General features: G+C 36.6%; 1 protein-coding gene across 2 annotated transcripts in view; it reads right to left on the bottom strand.

The window, feature by feature from the left end:
- Window positions 1-1,983: 1,983 nt before the first annotated feature.
- Window positions 1,984-22,366, bottom strand: part of ARL15 (ADP ribosylation factor like GTPase 15) — a 247,654-nt gene continuing 227,271 nt past the window's right edge. For both annotated transcript variants that reach the window (XM_030968219.1, XM_030968222.1), the window contains one exon: window positions 1,984-5,033. In XM_030968219.1, coding sequence (XP_030824079.1) covers window positions 4,881-5,033 — 153 coding nt within the window. In that variant the 3' untranslated portion in view covers window positions 1,984-4,880. The remainder of the gene's footprint in view (window positions 5,034-22,366) is intronic.

The raw sequence follows: 22,366 nt of genomic DNA, 5'->3' as shown, positions 1-22,366 counted from the left end.
TGAGCACTGGAGCTGGCTCCTGAGGGAAGTGGTCACAGAAGCAAATGAGACAGAACTCAAGGAGTCTCTGAACAATGCTCTCAGGCACATGGCACCATTCTTGGTGCTATGCAGGACCAGGAGTTGGACTCAGTGATCCTTGTGGGTTCCTTCCAACTCAGAATACTATACAATTCAGGCTATTTTCAGGCGAAGAGCGTCTCTTTTGCCGTAACAATCCCGAACCAGTGCTGGGCCTTTTGCTGATTACTTCAGTTGGGTTTTCTGTAAACCTGACAAGATTAGAATACTTCTGTTCTCTCCCAGTTTATTGCTACAGGTAACTGGAGCTCCACAGATTACTGTTAGTACCAATACTGACATTCACATATCTGCCTTTCCTAGAGAGACTCGGGGATTAAAAAATCAAGGTATATTTAAGACATTATAAATGGAAGTGCTGAACATGATATCCCATTAAAACCCACCAGAATACCACATATTACATTTTCCTATGAAATTCATATATAATGAACAAGGATTATATATAGCCTATTTTGGCTTCCCTAAACACAGCTGTGATTTAAGCTCAAATACATTATAAACAGCTAGAATTAAGAATAAATGTCTCAGAACTATTTAAATTAAACTTCAGTCAAACCCACACAAGGAAATTAGTCAGTTCGCGCATGAGGGCAGAGGATTGAAAAGGATAATGATCTTCAGTTTCTTAACCTAACAGAATTCAGTACAGCCTACTTGATTTCAGGTGTCCTTTTCAACTACAGATGCTGAAAAAAGGTATGGTTTTTGTTTTTATATTGGATATGGGACTCCCTCTTATCCTCATGTTAGCCTGGGCCCTGGATGACTAACCCTACAGCTGACACAGATGTTTTTATTTGTTTAAACTATTAGGTCAAAGGGCTAGTGAGCTAATGAAAAATCTTTTAAGAGCTATCAAATGAGGCATGATTAGCTGGTTTTCAGTTCCTATTTGTATGAAACAAAAGAATTTTAAAGAATTTTCAGTTCACAAATCTTTCATTTCATTCCTAGTCTTGGTCAGTAATTACACGGTAGTATTTGTTTTCACTTATGAGTAAATAATTTATCTTGAAGAATCCACATCAAGGTAATATGCCATGCTCCCAAACTGGCTATTTACTCAAGAAACAAAAACTTATCAAGTCAGTTCTACACAGTGTTTATTTTATTTTATTTTATTTTTCTTTCTTTTTTTTTTTCTGATAGTGGAAATCATGTATAAATCACAAACAGTACAAGTTCCCCATGTCAGCAGTTGACCACTTGATTGGGTCAACTTCTGTTGATACTGTATTTTTAGTATAAAGTCAAGATAATATGGCAGTTAACTAATACTTTCGACTACAGTAAAGATACAAACTTTTGTAATATAAATTAATTGCCATTACAAAAAGGCAACTGTATTAAGTAATACGGTACAAAAATCTGCAACTTCTATAAATATAATGAAATGCAAGAAGTTAAACGAAATAATACATCACAGATTTTTGTATAGCGCATTTGAATAGGCAAGCTAAGATACACATGGAGCATTATACAGCAAGAAAGAATATCAAAACCCACTAAGACTTAACTTTTAAGCCATACAAATGCCAAAAGTACAAGTACAGGACACAACATGAAGCAGTTAAAATTACCAGCTCAGAGTGGGCAGACAAAGAAACCTTACTGATGAGTTGTAAAGCATTAGGCAGCAGACAGAAGGTTGTCAAAACCAGCTGTTGTTGGATACTGATTGATAATGTTTTCATTCTGACGGCTGAGACACCGCAGACAGCCACAGGTCTGAGAAGAAGCCCAGTGTGGGCACACACACACACACACACACACACACACACACACACACACACACACACACACACAAAAAGTAATTTAACAGATGGCTAAAGAACATTAAAGCACAATATCTTTTTTTAAAAAGACAATGTTCACTCCTTAATGAACTTGCATGGAAAGTAGAGCCTAGTGCCCAAGTTTATTCCACCTAAATGACAAACACATGTGGAAAGATTAAAACAAACAAACAAAAAACCAAAGCAGTTAAGACTGGTTATCTAAAAACTGCATGGTGCTTACATATTCTACCATAGCCAGAGCATTCAACAACACTATAGACAAGGAAGTGTGACATGAGCTGCTATGAACATTGTTATCCCCTCATAAAAAGGTGAAGTTGTTTATAGACATTTAAAAGGTACACATCCATTAAGTCCATCTATAACACAAACCCACAGAAGTACTACATTCAAAGTAAAGTGTTGGTCTTAGCCTTCAGAAGTTATGAGGTATTGTTTCAACCTGTGATGAGGAATGATCACTATATTAGTAAGAAAGAGCATACTCAAAATAATTCTGAAAATTAAAATCACTGCTTCTGTGCAGTTGACATTTGCCTAAAGAAAAAACACTGAAGTATCAAAAGGTCCTAGTCTAAATGGCCACTGGCATTCTCCAAAACCACATTATCAAGGACTTCTTGGGCATTTCCATGTAAGTTATGTAGCACCTTCAAACAGTGCATAGCCAGGAGATCATGACCAAAAGTTGGAGCCATTAAAGTTTTTGGACCAGACAAACTCACTGGTTGTAGAAAAATAAGTACAGTTTCAAGAATGCAATATAGTTGGGCTTATTTTTATTTCCTGTACCTTTTGGTCCATAGCTAAACAAAAACAGGGGAAAATAGTAAAAAAATGTTATTTCACATCTTCTAACTAATGGCCAATGAAAAAGCAGTAAAAGCTTGAAATCCCTCATTTTGCCTCCCCAAACTGTCTGCTTTCTCTGGAAATAATGCTCCTACTCCTCCTCCCTGCTTATTTTTCATTGTCCCTAAATAAAACAGAAATTTGGGGACCGTGTGGAAATCTGGGGACTCCGTAGCCTTTAAGCTCATGTCAGCAAGGAGGGAGTTTGGAAATGTAAATTAGATCCAGTTCCCCTTTAAATCCAGGGAAGGGAACCTCCTTAGCCCTCACAAGAGAAACTGATGGGCAGCTGGGTCCTGACTAAAGTGTGCAGAGAGAACTGAATCAAAGCAGGGCTCCTCTGTGCTTTAAAATGAATAATTCCAGTTTTTGGTTGTTTCCAGAGTATTAGCAGTGAGACAATTGACCTGACAGGAAAGAGAACACAAAGCAAGGACATGCCCTTCAGGCTTCCTGCCTATTCCATCTCAAAATTAAACAAGGAGTTTACCAGTTTTCCCAGCTTCTTTTTGATACTAGGAAGCAGTTACAACAGTGTGAGCAATGCAAGAAATTAATGGCAAATGAAAAGTAAACTAAAATAAGTATGAGAAACATTTTGTTTAACAAAGAGCAAAATTACAATTAATAGAGAAATGGCTTTTATGAGCCTTCAAAAGCTGATGTTTACTATTTTCTTATCCCCAAATAAACTAGTAAGGAACTACAATAAACTTCAAACAGAAGATAAATGCTCAGAGTGGAAAGAGATGTTGCTTAAAGCCCCAAAAACAAGGGATTGTGTGTTTCAAGACAGAAGCAGAGCTGATGAGGAACTAATGACACCTCACTCGAGTTTGTGTTTGCAGACACTCATGCACAAGGGTAGCTGAATGCACAAGGCACAGCATTCAAGGTGTGCACCAGTCCAGTGACTGATCTGCACATACCCTGTTGTCACTGTCAACCAGTGGCCTGGCACGTTTCTTCAATGGACAAAATCAGTTTATGAGTTTTTTTAAAAATCAACAAAAGGTAGCAAAAATACTGCAAATCTACAGTGGGGAAAACATGGAAAGAGGAAAAGTGGACTGTGTTACGTGACCCAAATCAACTTCTTCTAAATGTATTACAAATGTTGTCTCCAATGACTACTTTTTCGTCTTCTAAGTAACATTTAGCCCAGAGGAAGTTTGAAAGAACAAGATAATCCCCTTGAAAAGAGAAGCTTATAGTACAAACACTGGAAGACCCTTAATAACTGGATAGATGCCTTGGCAATGTTACAATAACAGTAGTAGTCTACGAATGAGTGATAAAGGAAGTATTTAAAAATCACTTATACTTTTAACTAGCAATAAAGCCTCCACAGATGAACTAACAGATATTTGCTCTGCTTTTCTTATGGAAAACTGCTTTCAATGAAAATTATTACTTTATTCAACTTCTGTATATTTCTAAAATCTTTCATATACTTCTAAAAATCTTTTTACTTAGATCACCTGTTTACGTCAGCTGATTTCCCCAAGTACTGTTATCTGTGCACATCTGTTTGTTTATTTTTCAGCAAACTTCCAGCAAAATATCATACTGCCTCTGGGATGGTTTTGCAGTGACTTTAGAAGACACTCAACTACCTTGTGGAGTCCACTACCCCAACTGTGTTTTCACTTAGTAAAACTTCAGGCATAACCTTTGCATTAACGTGAAACTGCTTGTATTTTAGGTATCCTATTAAGGTTCTCAGTGGCTGTGCTTTTCCATAATGTGAGGTCAATAAAAAAGCTAAATTAGACTCATAAATTCTTTAGACATTACTTATTTTTAAAATTCAAGGTAACACGTGTAATTCCTCCTTTATGGACTACGTTATTTTTGTGCGTGTGAATTTTTCTACCAAGGATGATCGCAGTGCAAGAAAGCAACATGCAGTGTGCAGAAATAGTGGTAAACAAAGAGGGACTTTCTACTTCAGTAGGGTAGACAACTTTACTGGAAATAGCTGTGTACCTGATTCACAGAACATTTATTTTAACCAAAGGACATTCTGCATTAACTCTGTGTGAACAAGATATCACAGCTCAGCCTTGATACTACGCTGCAATTAAGCTGTGACAGAGTGAGCAGGTACAGCGATGCGTGGGAACCTCTTCTTTCTCTTGGCTTTCACATTCTTGAAGGTTCGAAGTCTCTCTCTTCTAGCAAGTTTATTAGAAGGGAGAAGCTGTCTTTTACTGCCTCCATATCATCCAAGGAGCAGGGTTTAAGAATCCAGCGCTTTCCACGTGCAAGTGGCTCAAGTTCAAAATATTTTTTTATCTATTAAGAAAAAAAAAGAGACCAATGTATTATATTATGACAACTCTCTGTCTCATATCTAAAAAACCAAACCAATAAAAGCATGTAAAAAAATCAGGATATTCATTTTTTAGAATCTTACCCACAGCTGTTCTTACAATACAGGTTATATGACATGACCTGAAAGTGTTTTCTTTAGGGGTGCTTGGAAGCTACCATTCTACCCATACATTTAACAGCATGGGAGGTCTGAGGGAGAATTGTACTGACTTGAGGCAAACAGCAAAGCACATGAAACATGTGCTCAAAAACATATCCAAAACAGCAAAAGTAAATAAGAAACTGTGTTTGTATTTCAATGTTAAAAATGTATGTATCTTTTTGGTAAACACTTAAGATACATACTACCGTAACTTCACAAATTAAGCATAAAAAATTTACAGATCCTAAACATTCCAGTCAAACATGAGCTATAGCACAGCATCTGTTTGTGACCATGAAAATCCTATAAAAATTAAAATTCTTTCAAAATTACTTAGTTTTTTTAAAAAATTAAACATAGAAGACTAACACACTAATGTTAGTAAGATAGTAGTAAGTATTATACATGAAACATGATGCAGTTTCTTGGAAACACCAATCATTACTGACATTGCAACCACTGTCAAAACACAAATACACACCCAGAAAGACTGAGAAAGGAAAGATTTTTATTTGGTAGTATATTCCAATCACTTTTCAAAATAGATATTACAGTATCAAAAAGAAGTTTTTGATGTCTCTTAGAAGAGAATAGCAGCCTGCAGGTTATAATGGTCCACAGTTTACTGTTTTCATTAAAATTTTAGTCTTTGAAGGTATGTGACCCAACAGTCTACTCTGCAATTTGACTTGTCCAATAGAATTTTAGTTTTTGCATCCAAAACTATGTCCCTCAGTTCCTTCAACTGTCCATATATCAACAGGAATATTTAGTCCTGACTTAGTTTGCACATTTTTGTTCATTGTAATTATTGCAAAATACTCTTAATTTTAGCAGAGAGTGTGCTGTAAATATGCAGCACAATTACAGGAACAGTTACTCACACCATGGTAGGCAGTAGAGGGCCTAGACAGGCAACTGGAGCCACACTGTGTAAAGCTCCACGTGCAGAAGGAATGAAAAGAGGAAAGAAAAAAAAATGGATTCAAAGCTCATGCAAACTGCAACATCTCTGTGTAGGTCTTATAGTGTCTACTGATAAACAACAGTTTTGTTTATCTATTAATGAATTCTAACAGAAAAAACCAAGTTGAGTTGTACAACTCACATAATTCAAAATACAACCACGATCAGGCAGGCTTTCTTATTTTTTAGAAAGGAATTTCAACCAGAATGTTTAGTAACAAATATTAGGGGGGAAAAAATGGTGGTTTTGAGATGAGAATTTCTGCTAACCCAGAAAGAACACTGTGAAAAATTTTAAATCTCTTTTCATTGAAGTAGAATTGTATCAATAACATTTGAAAATGAAGTGTGGTACTTGACATTCACTTCCCCTCAAACAAATTTAGAAAACATACAAGTTGAAATAAATGGGGCTCCAACAAACCAGTATTTTAATAGCAACATACCAACTTTTTAGCATTGCTATCTCAGTGCCACACCAGTATCTGACACATTAGTACAATTTTATACCATAAAAACCTAAATACTCATATCTACAAGGGATGCATTGCAACTTTTTAGGCAGCTTGAATTTACCCTCATTACTATACTGAGTTAATGGCACTGATAACAGTATTGGAAAAGCAGGGTAAGGAAGCTCTATTGCCCTGTTCCAGCAGGAGCCTCCTTGACTGTCACACAAGGGGAGGAAGTAAAAGCTGCACGGAAGGATAACAAAGCAAGGTGTCAGCGCAGCTAGCAGATATAGCTGCCCGCTGGTGTTAAGCTGACAAATATGGCTGAGTAATCTAAGATGTTTCAGACCCACAACCCAGAGGATGTCCACCACACCCCCTCTACTGGAAGACTATTGCCATCAGACCCTGGAGCTCACTGAAATCAGTCTGCAATCCTCCTTACACAGCCTCTTGGATTAGGGCTCTGCCACAGGAAGGGAGGTAAGGACAGCACTTGGATTTAAAAGTAGAAACATGTGCTCAGGGAAATGATGGCAGTAACTAGCACTGAGTCTTTGTGGGCAAACACAACACAAGTTACCAAGGTAGCCTCTAGCCAAGAAAAATACAATGCCTTTAAGCTATATTTCAGTGACTGCAGATGCCAACAGATTTAGTGAAACAAATTTTGCAGATAAATTATTTGGATAACCCAAAGTGGATCAAAATGTATTTTTTTCTGTTTCTATCTGTGTAATCAAAATGTTACTAAACTAGTGATGTGCTGTCATCATTTTTCCCACTAAGGAACAGTTCAGAGTATCTGCAGTAATAGGTCCTAGATGAATGCTGAAATGAAAGTGTTAGGCAGTTGTTTTTAAAATGTGAGGGTTTGATACTGGCATGAAAGCACAACTGCTTATATTCACAAGAATTATTTCATTCATACCTTCTGCAGAAAAGAAAAAAAAGATCTGCTAGACGACTCGTGTCTAATACTAATCTAGAAAAATAACACTGATTGGCTTACAATTAATAACTAACTAAACCAGAAGTAGCGCAGAAGTGATTTTTCACAACCCAAGGGACACTTTGTGGTGTGTTACTAAACTTCCTCATTTAAACTTCATACCACAATGGAGTTTGCTAAACCTCAAAGTTTTGAGAGTGGTCTTTCTGGTCTTTGAAAGTTCCAGAAAGAAGTTTGGAGACCCAAATATTTTCCAATTTACTGTAACTTTTTCACCGTTCAACTCAGAAGAAGTCATTCTGTTCTAAAAGCAAGTACTTTTTTTAGACTTGAAAAAACAATTTTTTACATGCAACAGATGAAACATGAAAAGATTGACACAATCAGATGCCCAATTCTTTTTTATACAGTTGAGTTTTCCACTGGAATGCACTCAGCTCTCCATCTATGCTTGTTTTTGTAGTTCCTTTCTGCCCCACTGATCTGATCACCCAAGTGTCCATAGAAAGCTGAAACTCACAGAATACTCACACACCTAGGTAGTTCTTGCATAATCAGTAATTATTAGAAAGGGAGCTATTTTACAGCTCCCTTCAATCACACTAGCACAAAGGGGTGAGCTCCTAAGAGAAGCTCTTCTGTCTTCCCCTCTGCACAAACAGTGAAAAGCTTTCTGCCTCTTCATGGAGGCTGAAGTGAAATATAAAGACTCTAACACATTTCAGAAGTCTGATGCATTAGATGCACATTTACATACTGGCTTTGCATTTTCAAAACTTTACTTTGAGATTACTAAATTTTTAAAGATATAATCTTAGAAGAAAATACAACCAATTAAATCTAATTTTAAGACTTCTTTACTAATTTTTTACGGGATATCACTGTATGTCTTGACTCGACATGGGGGCCTTGTTTTATAGAGAACCTGACATTGTATTTATGCCACATTCTGAAGTCAATAAAATCTAACAATACACGTTTGCAATTCCCACTCTTCCCACACTCCACCTTCTAAGTCCTATTCTACTGGCACAATACACTAAACATATGGTTATCAAATGTTGCTTAACCTATGTGCTAGAAAAGTCAAGACACAATAAAAAGGATCAGTGCCCAGAACCTCAGCTGGTGTAAATTATCATAGGAGTGTGGAACTGATGTTACTAAATTGATATATGTAAGCTGAGTAACCAGGCCCTGCTGAAAGCTTTTCTATGTTCTGTTAATGAACTTCATCATCTAGTCAGTTCACCACCCATGTGAACATAAGGTCTATAGGAAAACTTAGATGTTCTAATATATGAGAAGAGTAATCTCTTCAACATGAAAAAAAGCTGATTGAAAGCATTATTTTTCATTCAAATTCAAAATTATACTACCAAATTTCATCAACATAGGAAAGCTTCCAGCCCACTGCAGCTAATCTGTTGTAAACAACTACAAAATTCAGATAGTCACTTACATTACCAGGCTGGTAAACGGAGAACTTAATGAATAAAATATTTTTTCATTCATTGCTCTTTTATTGAAAAATTTTATTGGGACAAAAAAATTGTAACAAAACGTGTATTATATCCAACCAAAGGCTGCCTGGTCTTGTCAGTGTCCCCACTAGACAAAATTTTCGAAAGGCTTTCACAGGATTTACCAATTATTACTGCAAAGGATGACTGATGAAGGTATGAATTGAACTAAAATAACCTAATTTGCTGAATCCATGTATTAACCATAAGACATGGTTCATTTGTCCACTCCAAATCTGCATGGAGAAGAAACAAATTAATAATGGGAGACCTGAGTAGCCCATATTAACACTGTGAAAGTTTCACTGAGCTGTGATGCTGATAATATCTTTTCAGACATCATAAAAAACTGCTTTTTGGAACAACCATTTAGAAGACACAGCAGAGGGAGGGAATTTTGCTTGCTGTCTCTACAAACAACAGACAGGCTGCCTATAACAATTCTTGTGCAAATTCAATATATTTGGAGAAGAGAAAAAGCCAAGAGTACTCTATTTTACATAGTAGTAAGTTTTAAAAAGGGAAACTACATAAAATTTGTAACTTAAAGAAAATTAACTATGCAGCTAAAAAAGTAAAATGCTTGCAGGTGGCACAGAAAAAAATACCATAATTGGAGGCTCAGAGTATATTTATACTGCTTCAGACGACTTTAAAATAAACAAAAAAAAGCTTTCACCAATTGCAGTAAGGAAAAGGATGGCATTAGAGTAAAAGAAGTAATGTCTAAAAAAAGAAAAGAGAAAACAAAAGAAAGGAAATTCTGGCAAATTAAATAGAAACCACAAATGTTGACCTACTAACCATAGAGTAGAACTCATTACTTAAATCACCACTGATGCTAAAAAGTAAATTGAAATCCACTCTAGCTTATGTTGGTCTGCTCTACTACAAACTGCACAGCCTCATGAGCTGCTACATGAACTTTTCTGCTTGTTCTTTTCTGAGTATAGTGATTTATAGGATTGTACGGAGTGGACTGATAGCCATTTAATCTTAAATCAAATAGTTCAATCCACTGACATACAGGAGTTTACACGTCCATGCTTTTCCTGAAAAATCTGCTAGAAAGCTCCTTATCTGACAGTCCACTTGGCTAAAAAGGACCTCCTGTCTGACCAGAGCAGCTGTAACATGCACAACTCTCAGCCAAAGTTTTGTAATATTTATCCATCCTACAGAGACACTTCACTTCTCCTAAAAAGATACTTCACGTATGCCTGCTCGTATGCTTCTTCTTAACAGTGATCTCATCCTTGTCTAGAGGGATCCTTGTAATGCACCTATGCATCATAAGCACTCCTCCTAAAGCACCTGTACCTCATGTTTATTGATTCCATATGCAATATCTCTTACACAACAGGGAGGGGAATGAAAGTGCCTCAGCTGATCAGATGGGATGGTGATGTGCTGTGGTCTGGAGCAACCTATGCACAGGGCTACTCCCAGGAATGCCAGCTGAGGTCCAACAACACTATCAGCAACAGAAATGCTTTTATATTCTAGCTCTTTGAGGATATATATTTCACTGCTCACTGACTTTAATGTGCCAAGGAATCCAAAGTCTGTATGCACAATGTTAAAAATTTGCAATGAGTCCATGAAGTACATATGATAATCAGATTTATGTAAGTGAGCTGCCTTTTTTTAACTTTAAAATATAACCTGCTGAAGTAAAATCAAAAGAAAAGTTAAGTCTGTCTTCTCCAGCATTTCTGTGTCATAGCAGGGTAAGCAATTTCTGTAGACAAGATTACAAAACCATCAGAGGCTTTTTAGTACATCTCACAAGTAGTGGTGAATGCTTTACAAATTGGTATTTCTAGTTTGTACAGCTTTCCAATTATTTTTTTTTAGATTTTGCCTTTTATAAAAGACTACCTGAAACACATCCAACTCAGCTTTGTAAAGAAAGCTGGATGATATTTTTGGCTTCTAAGTCTTTACAAAGGGGAATACAGTCACTTAAAGTAATGTACACAGTGCTTTGTGCATGTTTCCATCCTTGTTATCTCCAGTGGCCACAAGTCACAACACTTTTCAGATTACAAGTGATAGTTGAAAGAAATGTATTTTAAAGAAGATAACTAAGTATTCAGAATGAAGAAATAGGATGCCTGACAAATCCACAGAGCCACACTATTCCAGAGAGCACAGAGTATTGGCAAATGCAAGCAGGAGACAAGAAAAAGGGGGAGTGAGCTAAAGAGCTGGAAGGTTTTTAAAACAGAGAAGTTGGGGTGTTTTTTTACAGATAGAGTCATGTTACAATGGGTCTGGAAAAATAAGATGGATGAGGGTGAGGACAGAAAATTGCAGAGGTTGCAGAAGTACCACTGAGATTTGTATGTGGATGGAAGCAAAGATAGGCTTTGAGAAGCTACTAGAATCCATCAACTCTTTGCACACACTCTGTGTTACACAACAGTGTACTACAGCACATTAGATTTTTTTTGTTAGATTCTGTTATTTTGTACAAAAGAAATAGTAAATCGTGTAGCTGCCAAAAACAGAGACCTATACTTTGCCTTCCACATCTCATTCACCCAGGATATTCCTTTCATATAAGCATGTGCTTTTCTTACAACTGGAAGAAATTGAAATAACACAGGAAGAGCAGCAGCATACCTATACAGGGAAAACCAGACTTCCAGATGAAGATTCATATAACCATATAACCAGAAAAACAAGATAAGGGCTCACAATTATCCAACCCTAGAGTGAGTGAAAGAGCATCTCAAATGATAAGGGAAACAAGAACAGAGAAGAGGATACTGTACAAAAATGCATGCAATGAAAGCATAGTAAAATCTTTTTCTTTAATGCCACTTTAATTTTTTATTTTACTTCAAAGAATTACTCAGAATTGAAAATCATACATAGCAGTAACTTTAAGTTACTGCTCCTTTTTGCTCTCTCTCTTACCCACTATGTTTTATTATGTACTGTGGGTTGCCACAGATACTGTCTGACAGTTACGTACTTACACATAAAGTGTTAGAATATAAAATCCTAAAGAGTAATGCTGAAAATTAGCCCTGGTTAAAGATAGCTATCTGGAGGACATCTAAAATTCACATACTTTCTTCCTCCCCATAGAGCACCGACACAAAATTGCCAATTTACTGTATGTAAGGACAATTTTCTATTTTAGTGTATTCTTAGCACATCCTAGTATATTCTTAAGCTGTATTGAAAATGATTGATTGAATATAAGAACAACTTAAACTTAGGATAACTCATTTAAGTTACCATTGTTGTTCTAATCTGTTAACAGAAAGTATAGAATGGAACATATCCAAAGATAATTTTACAGGAAATCTACTGAAAAATTTTACTATACCACCAGTCATCTCCTCTCTATGATCTCTGACTCAGGTTTGTTTTTGCTATAACTTCAGTTAAATAGCTTAAGGAATTCAAATAACTAGTAGACTCAATACTCAAGACCTGTAGGAAACATCTTTCAGAGACTTAGAGTTTTTGTAGCATCCTTTTTTCTTAAATAGATGCAGGTACTCATGGTTTACTTCAGAATATAAAGCTACTGACAGAGTATGCTGATTTTTGCAGCAAAATATGCTAGTTTTATCTAGAGATTGTGGTTTGAACTAGTAACAACATTGAGACACAAGTACTGAGATTTTTCCCTCCCCAACCCAAAAAAGTTTACCTGTGATGTTGAATGTCAAAATAACCTTTAGAGTAATGAGAAGTCCAAAGATCAATCCTTATTATGACATCCTTTCTGCAAATAGCATGTTTTCTGTTCCAATAGCAGATAAGCAGTATTTTCTGGAGAAGTGCATATGTGATGATTCATCTGCATTTGCCTGAACATGTACACAAATCTAGCACTTGAACAAACACACTTGTATACTGCGCCCGCGTCTGCAAAGCACCAAATCACTGTATGGACATGTACCCTTGTATCAGCAGCAAAGAGCAGGATTTCTAAGGCCTTTGTGGTTGGCTCCTCACATTCACACTGCTGACACTGTTCGAAGTTAACAGTCAGACTGAGCACAAAAGAAATATCACAGCAGCAGCTGTGGTTCTGTGAGGCGTGTGCTCCCACCAGCAGACACAGACAGTAGTTGTGCCTTTTTCCCTTGCTCCTTACCAGGTACAGAGCACAGCATGTTAGTATAGGAGGGTTCCAACCTCCCTTCAGGTCTTCTGCCAATGGGAGATCTATTTCTTATGCAAAGTCTGCATAGAGGCAATGGAAGCCCTGAACTAACTGCACTTAACCATTTCCTGTTCAAAAGCAAAAACTGTGTAATAAATCCATTTGAAAAAGTTAACATAAAATGCTTGTTAAGTAAAAATTGTTCCCAGAGACCAAGCCACTGCCAGGTTCAGTTCCTGGCTCTCAGAATGCCACAGGCTCTGTGACCCTTCCAGCTGCTCCAGCATCAGGAACTTCTGTGGGACCTCTTTCTGAGGATTTCTTTCTGCCCTGTGGTTAGAGGATGCAATGTACTTTGTGTTTTCTAGATCCATGTCTCTGAGAAGATTAATGCCCCCAAACTCACAGCAAGCCACCACTTAAAACTACTATTCCAGGCAGCTCCAGACTCATCTATTCTTTGATACTTTTTAACCCTCCACCTAGAATTATGGCAGAATGCTTTCGGGTTCTCTGACCAGGGCTTCCTTGAGTAAGGCCCCCTCACTGCCTTCAGATTTCTTCATAATGCACAAGGATATCAAGAGAAAAATTACACAGCTCAATTCAGACACAGTCCTGTACACAGGAGAGTATCCATGTGCAAAACAAATCTGCCACTAACCCTAAAATGATAAGAAATGCATGAGCAATCATAGATATGGAAAAAAAAGTGAGCACTTTACAGCAAGACAGGATGTTTTATGTCAAGTAAATGGGAAGCAAACTACTTTGCAAACTTTAGCAAACTACTTTGCATTGAGATTTGCAGCAGTGGTGCTGGAAAATACATAGATGACCACATGGATTTGGAGGAGATGGGTGAAGACAATGAGATGCTGAAGAAGAGTATTGTTATTTTGACTCTTGAACTTAAAGGTAAAGATTCTCTCTGTTTTTTAAGTGCCAGAGTTATTCCTTCCATTAGCATAGGTTGCAGCAGGGAATTCTACCTTTCTGAAAAGTCTTTAGTAAAAATATTCAATGGGAAGGGATAAGAGAATGAATTATGAATATTTTTCTTTACTGCATCGAGAGATCACTTATATTGATCCAAACTTCAAGGAAAGAGATTAAATGATCAAGCGTTGTGCATACAAGAAAGAAGAGAGATACATCGATACCTCAGGAAGGATATCAACCTTGACATAAAAAATCCAAAACAGCTCCAAGGTACCATAACATGGCTTGGGTTGGAAGGAACCTCAAAGATCAGACTATTTCAACTTCACTGCCATGGCTGAGACACCTTCCAATACACCAGGTTGCCCAAAGTCCCATCCCACCTTGAACACTTCTTGGGATGTGGCATCCATGGCTTCTCAGGGCAACCTGTTCAAATGCTGACCTTCCCCACGGTAATGCATTTCTTCTCAATACCTAATCTAAACCTGTTCTCTTTCACTTGAAAGCCATTCCCTCTTGTCCTATCACCACATGTTCTTATAAAATGTCCCTCTCATCTCTCCAAAGAATGGCCAAACTCTGACTGACAGCATCTGTAAAATTTAAGGTCTTAAAGAAGAGCTACTGGAAATAATATTGAAGGAGTGTAAAACAGGTTTTGTAATGAAGCTATTGTTACTTTAGGTGAATTAAGGCGTTCTTTTGTACGTGCCAGCTGTGGAATACCTTTTAAAGTCATTGAGAAGCCAGATTATTTCTTAAAAAAAGCACCTGGAGGCAGATGCTATGTCCTAGTAACACCCCAAGTATCATGACTGTACCAATGAAAAACAAAACCAGGTACTTGTCAAGTGATTCTAGCAGAAAGGGAAACCTGGCTTTTGCAAGCTGGCAGCTCCTTCCCTCCAACTTTGGATGTGACTTGCCGATTTACCAACAGGCCCTAGCCTTACACCTGGGGTAAGCACTGCACTGAAAATGAAATCAAACATAGCAAATGCATAGCTGGCACTAAATTTTTATGAGGATGAGAAGATTAATATCATTTGACTAAAATATCTTAATGCAACAGACTTTTCTAAGCATTCTCCACTTACCTTAGAGAGAAACCTATCTATTGAAAATTGAGGTCCAATAGAAGCAAAATCACCTCTTTAAATTCTGAGGTTCCAGCACTCAACATAAGTCAGAAATCTGCACATTTGCAATTCCTAATTGAGTTTACTTTAGAAATCATAGGCTAAGTTTGCTGACTACTAGTGACAAATGAAAAGGTTTTAACCACTAGCTTTTACAGAACATATTCAAAACAGGTACCATTTTACCACTTCTTGATAATGAATTATTATATATGTCTACAGCTAAAAAGACCTTAACTAAATACTCCTAACCAAGCCAGGAAAGGTTCTGTATATTGAAGCTAACAAGTTTAAATTTCAAGCTCACATATGAGAAACAACCAATTATCCTGTCTGAAACACAGGCTTGTAAAACTCTCAGTTACTTGTAAAACGGTCTGCTACACACGAGTAAGATGTTGTTTAAATGAGTTGTTTGACTAGATGCATTCACCATGAAATTGATTCTTTTAAAGCATTATTTTTAAACTCGATACAAGGTAACTGCATAAACTGAAAATGGGAAAAATCTGGCATTATAAAGTGTAAATTGCAGTATGAGTTTAGTATTTTATGAGGTCGAGGGTTACTTGAATGAGAAACACATCAAAAACAAATAGCCATTTGTGAGGCAGTAATTGAAAGGTTTAATATGATTAAACTATTCTGCTATTTCTATGCCAAGATGTATAATATATTATCTACTGTTATATCACCACTGCCTGTGCAACTCCAAAGTATTACAAAGGCAATAAAACTACAAATAGAACATTTTTCAACCATAAACAACAAAAATAAATCTGAGTTTTGATTTCTCTATTGTCTGAAAGTAGCACTATATCATAGCTTTTTTCTTGGTACTTCCAGTTAGATTTAGTATTGCTATCCTGTTATGTCTATTATTCAGTGGGTGGCATAAGGGGATAACTAGCAACAGGTCACTGAATATTCCTCAATCTCCAGCTCAGAGACACAGTCTTCAGCTTTACATGGTCCAGATTTCAAAGAAAAAGAAACCGTTGCAAGGAGGTAATGAATTTAAGTATATATATTTTAAAAACACCACTAAAAATATGTTCTTCAATAACATTTTAGATCTGAATGTTTAGTACAGTCCTATATAAACAGACAGACAGATCATCCCAGTTTTTCTGAAAAGACTAGAAATTGCAAACCCATTTTTTATGTTTGCTCCCATAACTGAAAAATGGTTCAATTGTTTTATAGGGAATCAGTTTACTAATCATATGCTGCTAATAATTCAGATGCTTTAGTGACTTATAACAAAAAAAGGTCTATTTAGTAAAGAGCTAGAATTTGAAATATTAATAATGTAATGTTTCCAACTGTCCTCTCACTAAAGAAATCACCTCCTTACAAGATGCAGCACTAACAACAATTAAAAAAAAATAACATTACAAAGTGTTTTATACATTGCTCCAGAAAAGTAGGGAAAGATGTAATGCTGCCTAGTGCTATACTGTTTTGGAGGGGGATCACATTCTTAAGATTTCAAATAAATAAGTATTTGCACATTGTACAGCAATTTACTCAAAATGCAATGAAGAGTGCCACCAGCCACACTGTTTTATGAGACCAGTTGCAGACAGATTAATAGAAAGGACAGTGTCATCATCATGTCAGTCAGATCACAGGCAGTGCAGCAGGAATTTGAGAGGGTAAGTAGGGATCAGCCATATAAAATGGCTTTAGATGATTTACAAGCAATAAAACATTCTGCTTCTAAAAATGTCTAATCCATGACAGCAGAAATTACTTCATATCAAAAAAATTCCAGTCCAGCTGGTAGTGTATCAGCTTGATGTTCGCCAGCTAGAAAGCATGAATCTGCAAAAGGACTCAACAACATTTGAAGAGTATACTGAAAAGTGAACAATGCTTAGAAAAAATCAAGATTGAACAGTGACCTCTGTCACAGAAAACAAAAAATGTTTCCTTTGTTACTTTCACAAGAGTTTAAATGTATTAACATTATTTATATCAGTAAAAAGAAGATATAAATTAAATCACTTGGGTTTAGATTAAAGACAAGCATGGACAAATAAGTACAACTGGATCCTATAAAAAAATCTAATGTCCAGTGGTCTGATTAGATCTTCAGCTGTTCTTGTGGGAGGGAGGAGAGCAATTCTCATTGAGAGAGAATTCTCATTGAATTCTCAATAAGAGAGCTCATTTCATACAAAACACATGCAAGACCATAATGCTTCTAGTAGGATTTGAATAGTCCATTTTTAATTAAAAGTTGACATATCTGACTTTACTGAATTTTACCAGAACTGTTAGACAAAACACGAAATTCTTTCCCTTTTAGCCTTGCCTGTTTTTATGGACACAGTATATGAAGACAAAAAGCCAATGAAACTACATTTGAAGTTATACTGTTCTAGTTACATAGCCTGGACACTCACGCGGCATATATAGATATATATATATAAACCAATCCTTATTTCTGTGAACACTCTGTCACTTACTTTGCCCAATGCATTTTCTAATCTAAAGGACAAACATGAACAGTTCAATTATTTTCTTTTCAGTATCCAGAGTATATGATTGATCAGCTAAGTTGTTTGGTTTGCCTTTTTCACTGGATGACATTTTAAAGCATGTCAGTAACAGACAGATATTCAATAAACAACAACACTCATGTTTGTGCACAAATACCCTGAATAATGCACAACTTCTCATTCTCTATTTTCTTTTCACTACAAACATTCAGAGATACTAAGTTTATTATCAATTATGCAGTTCATTCATGCTTAATATAGCAGGGTAAGAAAGATACTGGATTGCACTTTAGATATCAACTACACCTTGTTCTACAAGCTAGAACATCTCAGCTTGTACCACATAAAAACATGAAGTCACATTATCATCAAAATGGCTGCCCAAAAATGCACAGCTGAAGCAAAAGGAGAAATGCAATGTCTTGTTAATGTCCTATCCAATACTGTTATGTCCTGTTAAGCTCTTCTAATATCTTGATGGGCTACAAAGAAGTAAAATCACTTGGTAAAAAAATTTTTTTAGTAGAGCAGTAAATCTACCTATAATCAGTACCAATATGCAAAACACCCAGCACAACAGAAACATATTTTACGATCTTACACTTTGGTATTAGCGCATACTTAGCACTTACACTTTGCAAGACATTGTGACACCACAATGATGTAGACCACACTCTGTTTAATACAGACAAATCTGGAACATTTTGACCCTAGTTTGTGCTAAAAGCTGGTAACATTGAGAAGAAGGAAACAGCAAGGAGAAAAATTAGCAGAGACATCAAAAAGAAAGGCAAAAAAAATCCCTTTGCCTACAATTGCTAGCATTGATATATTTTACAGCCATGATCTAGGCCACCTTCCTGCAGAAGGAAGCTAGTGCAAAGAAGTGAGGGTCAAACCTAGAGTGACATGGTTCACTGAATGACCAAACAGAGGTCTACATATTTCCTTTATGGCTGCTGGCACCGGTCTTGGCCTAGAAGCCTCTAATGAACAAAGAGAGCTCTGATTCCTTCTGGAGCCATTCATATGTGATTAAGATCCAACAATACAGCACTTTGATCCACTGAGTTACAGAAAGATTGGATGTTTCCTGAAGAAGTCATTTCGGGTGAAAAAGAAAGAGAAGAAAAGAAAATTTTCCTGATCAGGTCAAACTTACTGAGACAGCACTCTTCTCACATTTGACATTCCTTGTACTCTCTTGAGATTTTTGAAGCTTTGGAAAGATGACAGATGACTGAGGTACGGAAAAGAGGAGTGAACTGTGGCATCAGTGTCTCAAACTCAAAGAATAAATTTAACTTTCTGAAGATGGAATAAGATTCATTTTCAAGAGAAGGAAATTGAGCTAGGTAATGCAAGGCATATTGCAACAAAGGAGGACATACAACCACTACAGCAAACTGGATGGCATCTTTCATAGATATATTTGAAAAGCTTGCAGCACCACAGTCAAAAATACATGCTTCCTTGTGCTGATGTAGCTGAAAACAGCAGGAGATATATGGGTAAGTCTATAAAAAAATCTCAGAGAATGAACACCTGGTTTCTTTAAAGTAATCTTTCTATCTTGACACCAATATACTTCACATAACCCAAGAGAATTAAAGGCCTGTTTGAAGTTAGAAGAGCATGTTCTTGACATACCATTTGGAGGAGTATTTAGTTTTTTTCAACAGACATAAGTATTAAGCACAGGTGATGGATTCAGATCCACAGGAATGAACGGAGGCTGGAATGTCTAGACAACCAGGAAAGCATAACACAGGTGTGACAACTCTGCTTGACTATCACATTCCAACATTTTCAGTATAAACTAAATAACTTCCATCATCTGTTGATATAAAAGCAGAAGAGGAAAAACATATTTGGCTTTGTCTACTGCAAATGTCTACTCCTAATAATTTATTTTGGAACCTAACTCTCCTGTTCATATTTGGGTTGGATGCTTCTAAGTCCACCTGGGAATGGCTCAGCTCTCTGGCTATTCAGGACAACAGTTCTTAGTTCAGAAAACACTTCAAGTTATTTGTCACTGTTATAGTCAGACTGCTCATACTTGAATGCCTTTCGTGCGGCTGTCCTACTGGACAGCAGGTGATTTTTTGCTCAAAAAGAAAATCTTCATAGTTTAAATTTAACTTCTTGCATCCTTTGCTAATGTATGTGTTCTATGATTCCTCATGTACAAAACAAGCAAAACACACTATCTTTCCCCAGATGATTTTTAAAAACTAACGATGTAGAGCTGCACTGACAGCCAACTACCAAAACTAGGGAAGCTGAGGTGAAAGCAAAGGGAATCAACAATGTGGTAATCCTAAAAGTAAAATCTAAAGGAGATTTTCTACCAGTCTTTTACCATGAAAGATAATACCCTCTATAAACTACTCCCTTTTATAGTGCTATAATGGCAGATGAATATTAAATAAATCTTGAACTATTATGCTAGTACACATTGAAGGCAATTAAAGGTTAATATGCTCCTCAAAACAGTATGACTAAAAAAACATATGTGAAAAAAGTATTTTCTATCTCTAACAGATTGAGGCACAATTTACCTATTTTGGAGTAGAAGTTATGGAAAAGTTTTATTTTCCTGATACGTTAGGATTTTAGCTTTTATATTTTTCATATATTTGTAATCTTGTAATTCTTTAGTCCATATTCAGTGTTAACTACTGTCTTCACATTTTGTCAGACAAAACAATTCCTCTCTAGGCCTGGGAATCAAGGACACCTCACTGTCTCAGGCCCCAAGAAATGGAAACAAAAGTAAGCTGGGGAGGGGGGGAGCAAACTTAGGGTAAATTACTGCATTACCTGAAGCTGTAATTGGAGATTAACCCCCAATATGCAAATGGACCAAAACTATAAAAGTGTGAAAACCTGTGACCCACCATCCATTTTTGGGTGTAGCCCCTGGGTGGGCTCTCTCTGCCCTAAATGTACCTAAAGGCACTTCAATAAGTATTACTGCTTTTTATGCTCTTAATTTTGTCTGGCCTCTGGTTTTAGGTGAGCCTGAAAAGGAATCATTCCTATCACACACCTGCAGTATAGTGTGTTCAGCAGACAGCTGATCAGCAAAATCTTCAGTAATTAATGTTTGATTACTCCTGTCATAATTTCTTCTGCTTCACAGAAGATAATCTCTAATTAATAATTTAATTTTAATCAACTAATTAAAAATGTATTAGAGACCATTTGCTATTACAAATCCATGAAAAGGAGACGCTTCAACAAATCCATTAGACAAGTACAGATACAATTTTTGGAACTGTAGAACTGTAGACAAAAAGCCAGTCTCTTTTGCAAAACTGACAGTGGACTGACCTGTGAATTAGCAGAGGGGCAGGAGTCTGGACAACAGCAGCACTCTCCCACGACATTTACAAAGCTGCAGTTCATCAATATCACTGCTAAGAGCAGAGCTTGTTCTGACAAACCAAAACAACTTATTGACCCTACTTATAATTAAGAAAAAAGGCATAAATTTTAATGGCAAGTAAGTAGTTAAGCCAGTTGCTAATTACTGCCAACCTGCAACTGGATGCAGCAACACACCTGTGCTTTCAAAACTTCCTACAGCCACATACAGCTGAGACGTCTGACAGCCTAAGTGTGACTGTTCTCCTTCACCTTTAGGAGCTTTCCACTTTCCAAAGCTATCTGTACTGCAAAAGTACCCCACATATAATTGTGTGACTATTTTAATTATTTTCCATGTATTCTCTAACTTGGAAAGTCTGTTTTGTTCTTTTCTAGTGACTGAGGAATTGATTTTTTGACATTAGCTTTAAAACAAAGAAAAAAGCACTAAACTAAAGGTTGTTATAACAGATTATGATAATAAAAATGGCATACAGAGTACTGCTGTTGTAACCCTCAAAGAAGCTGAGTAATGCCCAACTTCTTGAAGAGCTTTCCCAGAAAGCCCTCTATCTTCCTTCTTCATTTAAGTTCAAAGTAAAAGACATAGCAACCTTTTGACTGAACTTGTCTAAAATACATGTGGCAAAGTATCTCTTTCACTTGGAGAGCTGCCAGCCCACCTTTGGCTCCCCATGACAACCAAATATCCAGCTGCAGCTAGGTTGAAGGATGAGAATTTGGCATATCAACAGCAGTCAAATAAGAAAAATTTTACTCCCAGGCTCCATAGCTAAATGATCACCATTTTAGCTTTGACTGGCCACCTGGAATTAAGGGAGGCAAGTTTTCTCAGCAATCACCAGCCATGAGCAAAGTCTGCTTTATTTCCTATTCAATTTTAACTGTAGCAGTAGAAGGGTCCATGTTAGTCAGGGACAAAAGTGAATGCTGCAGGAATGAAGCTCTATACAAATGCTGGAGTCACAAAGGGTGACTAGAGCTCCATTTGTGGGCTTACATTAAAATCAGGTCAAGTATGCCCAACAGAAAAGAAAGAGAGCTGAGAGGTCTACAGAGTTGTGCAGTTGTGGGATATTTTTTTTTTGTTTTTTGTTTGTTTTGTTTCTGTTTGTTTTTTTGTTTGTTTGTTTGTTT

Source organism: Camarhynchus parvulus, chromosome Z (genome assembly GCF_901933205.1).
Source record: "Camarhynchus parvulus chromosome Z, STF_HiC, whole genome shotgun sequence".
NCBI lineage: Eukaryota > Metazoa > Chordata > Aves > Passeriformes > Thraupidae > Camarhynchus > Camarhynchus parvulus.
This window is presented reverse-complemented; position numbering and strand designations above follow the sequence as displayed.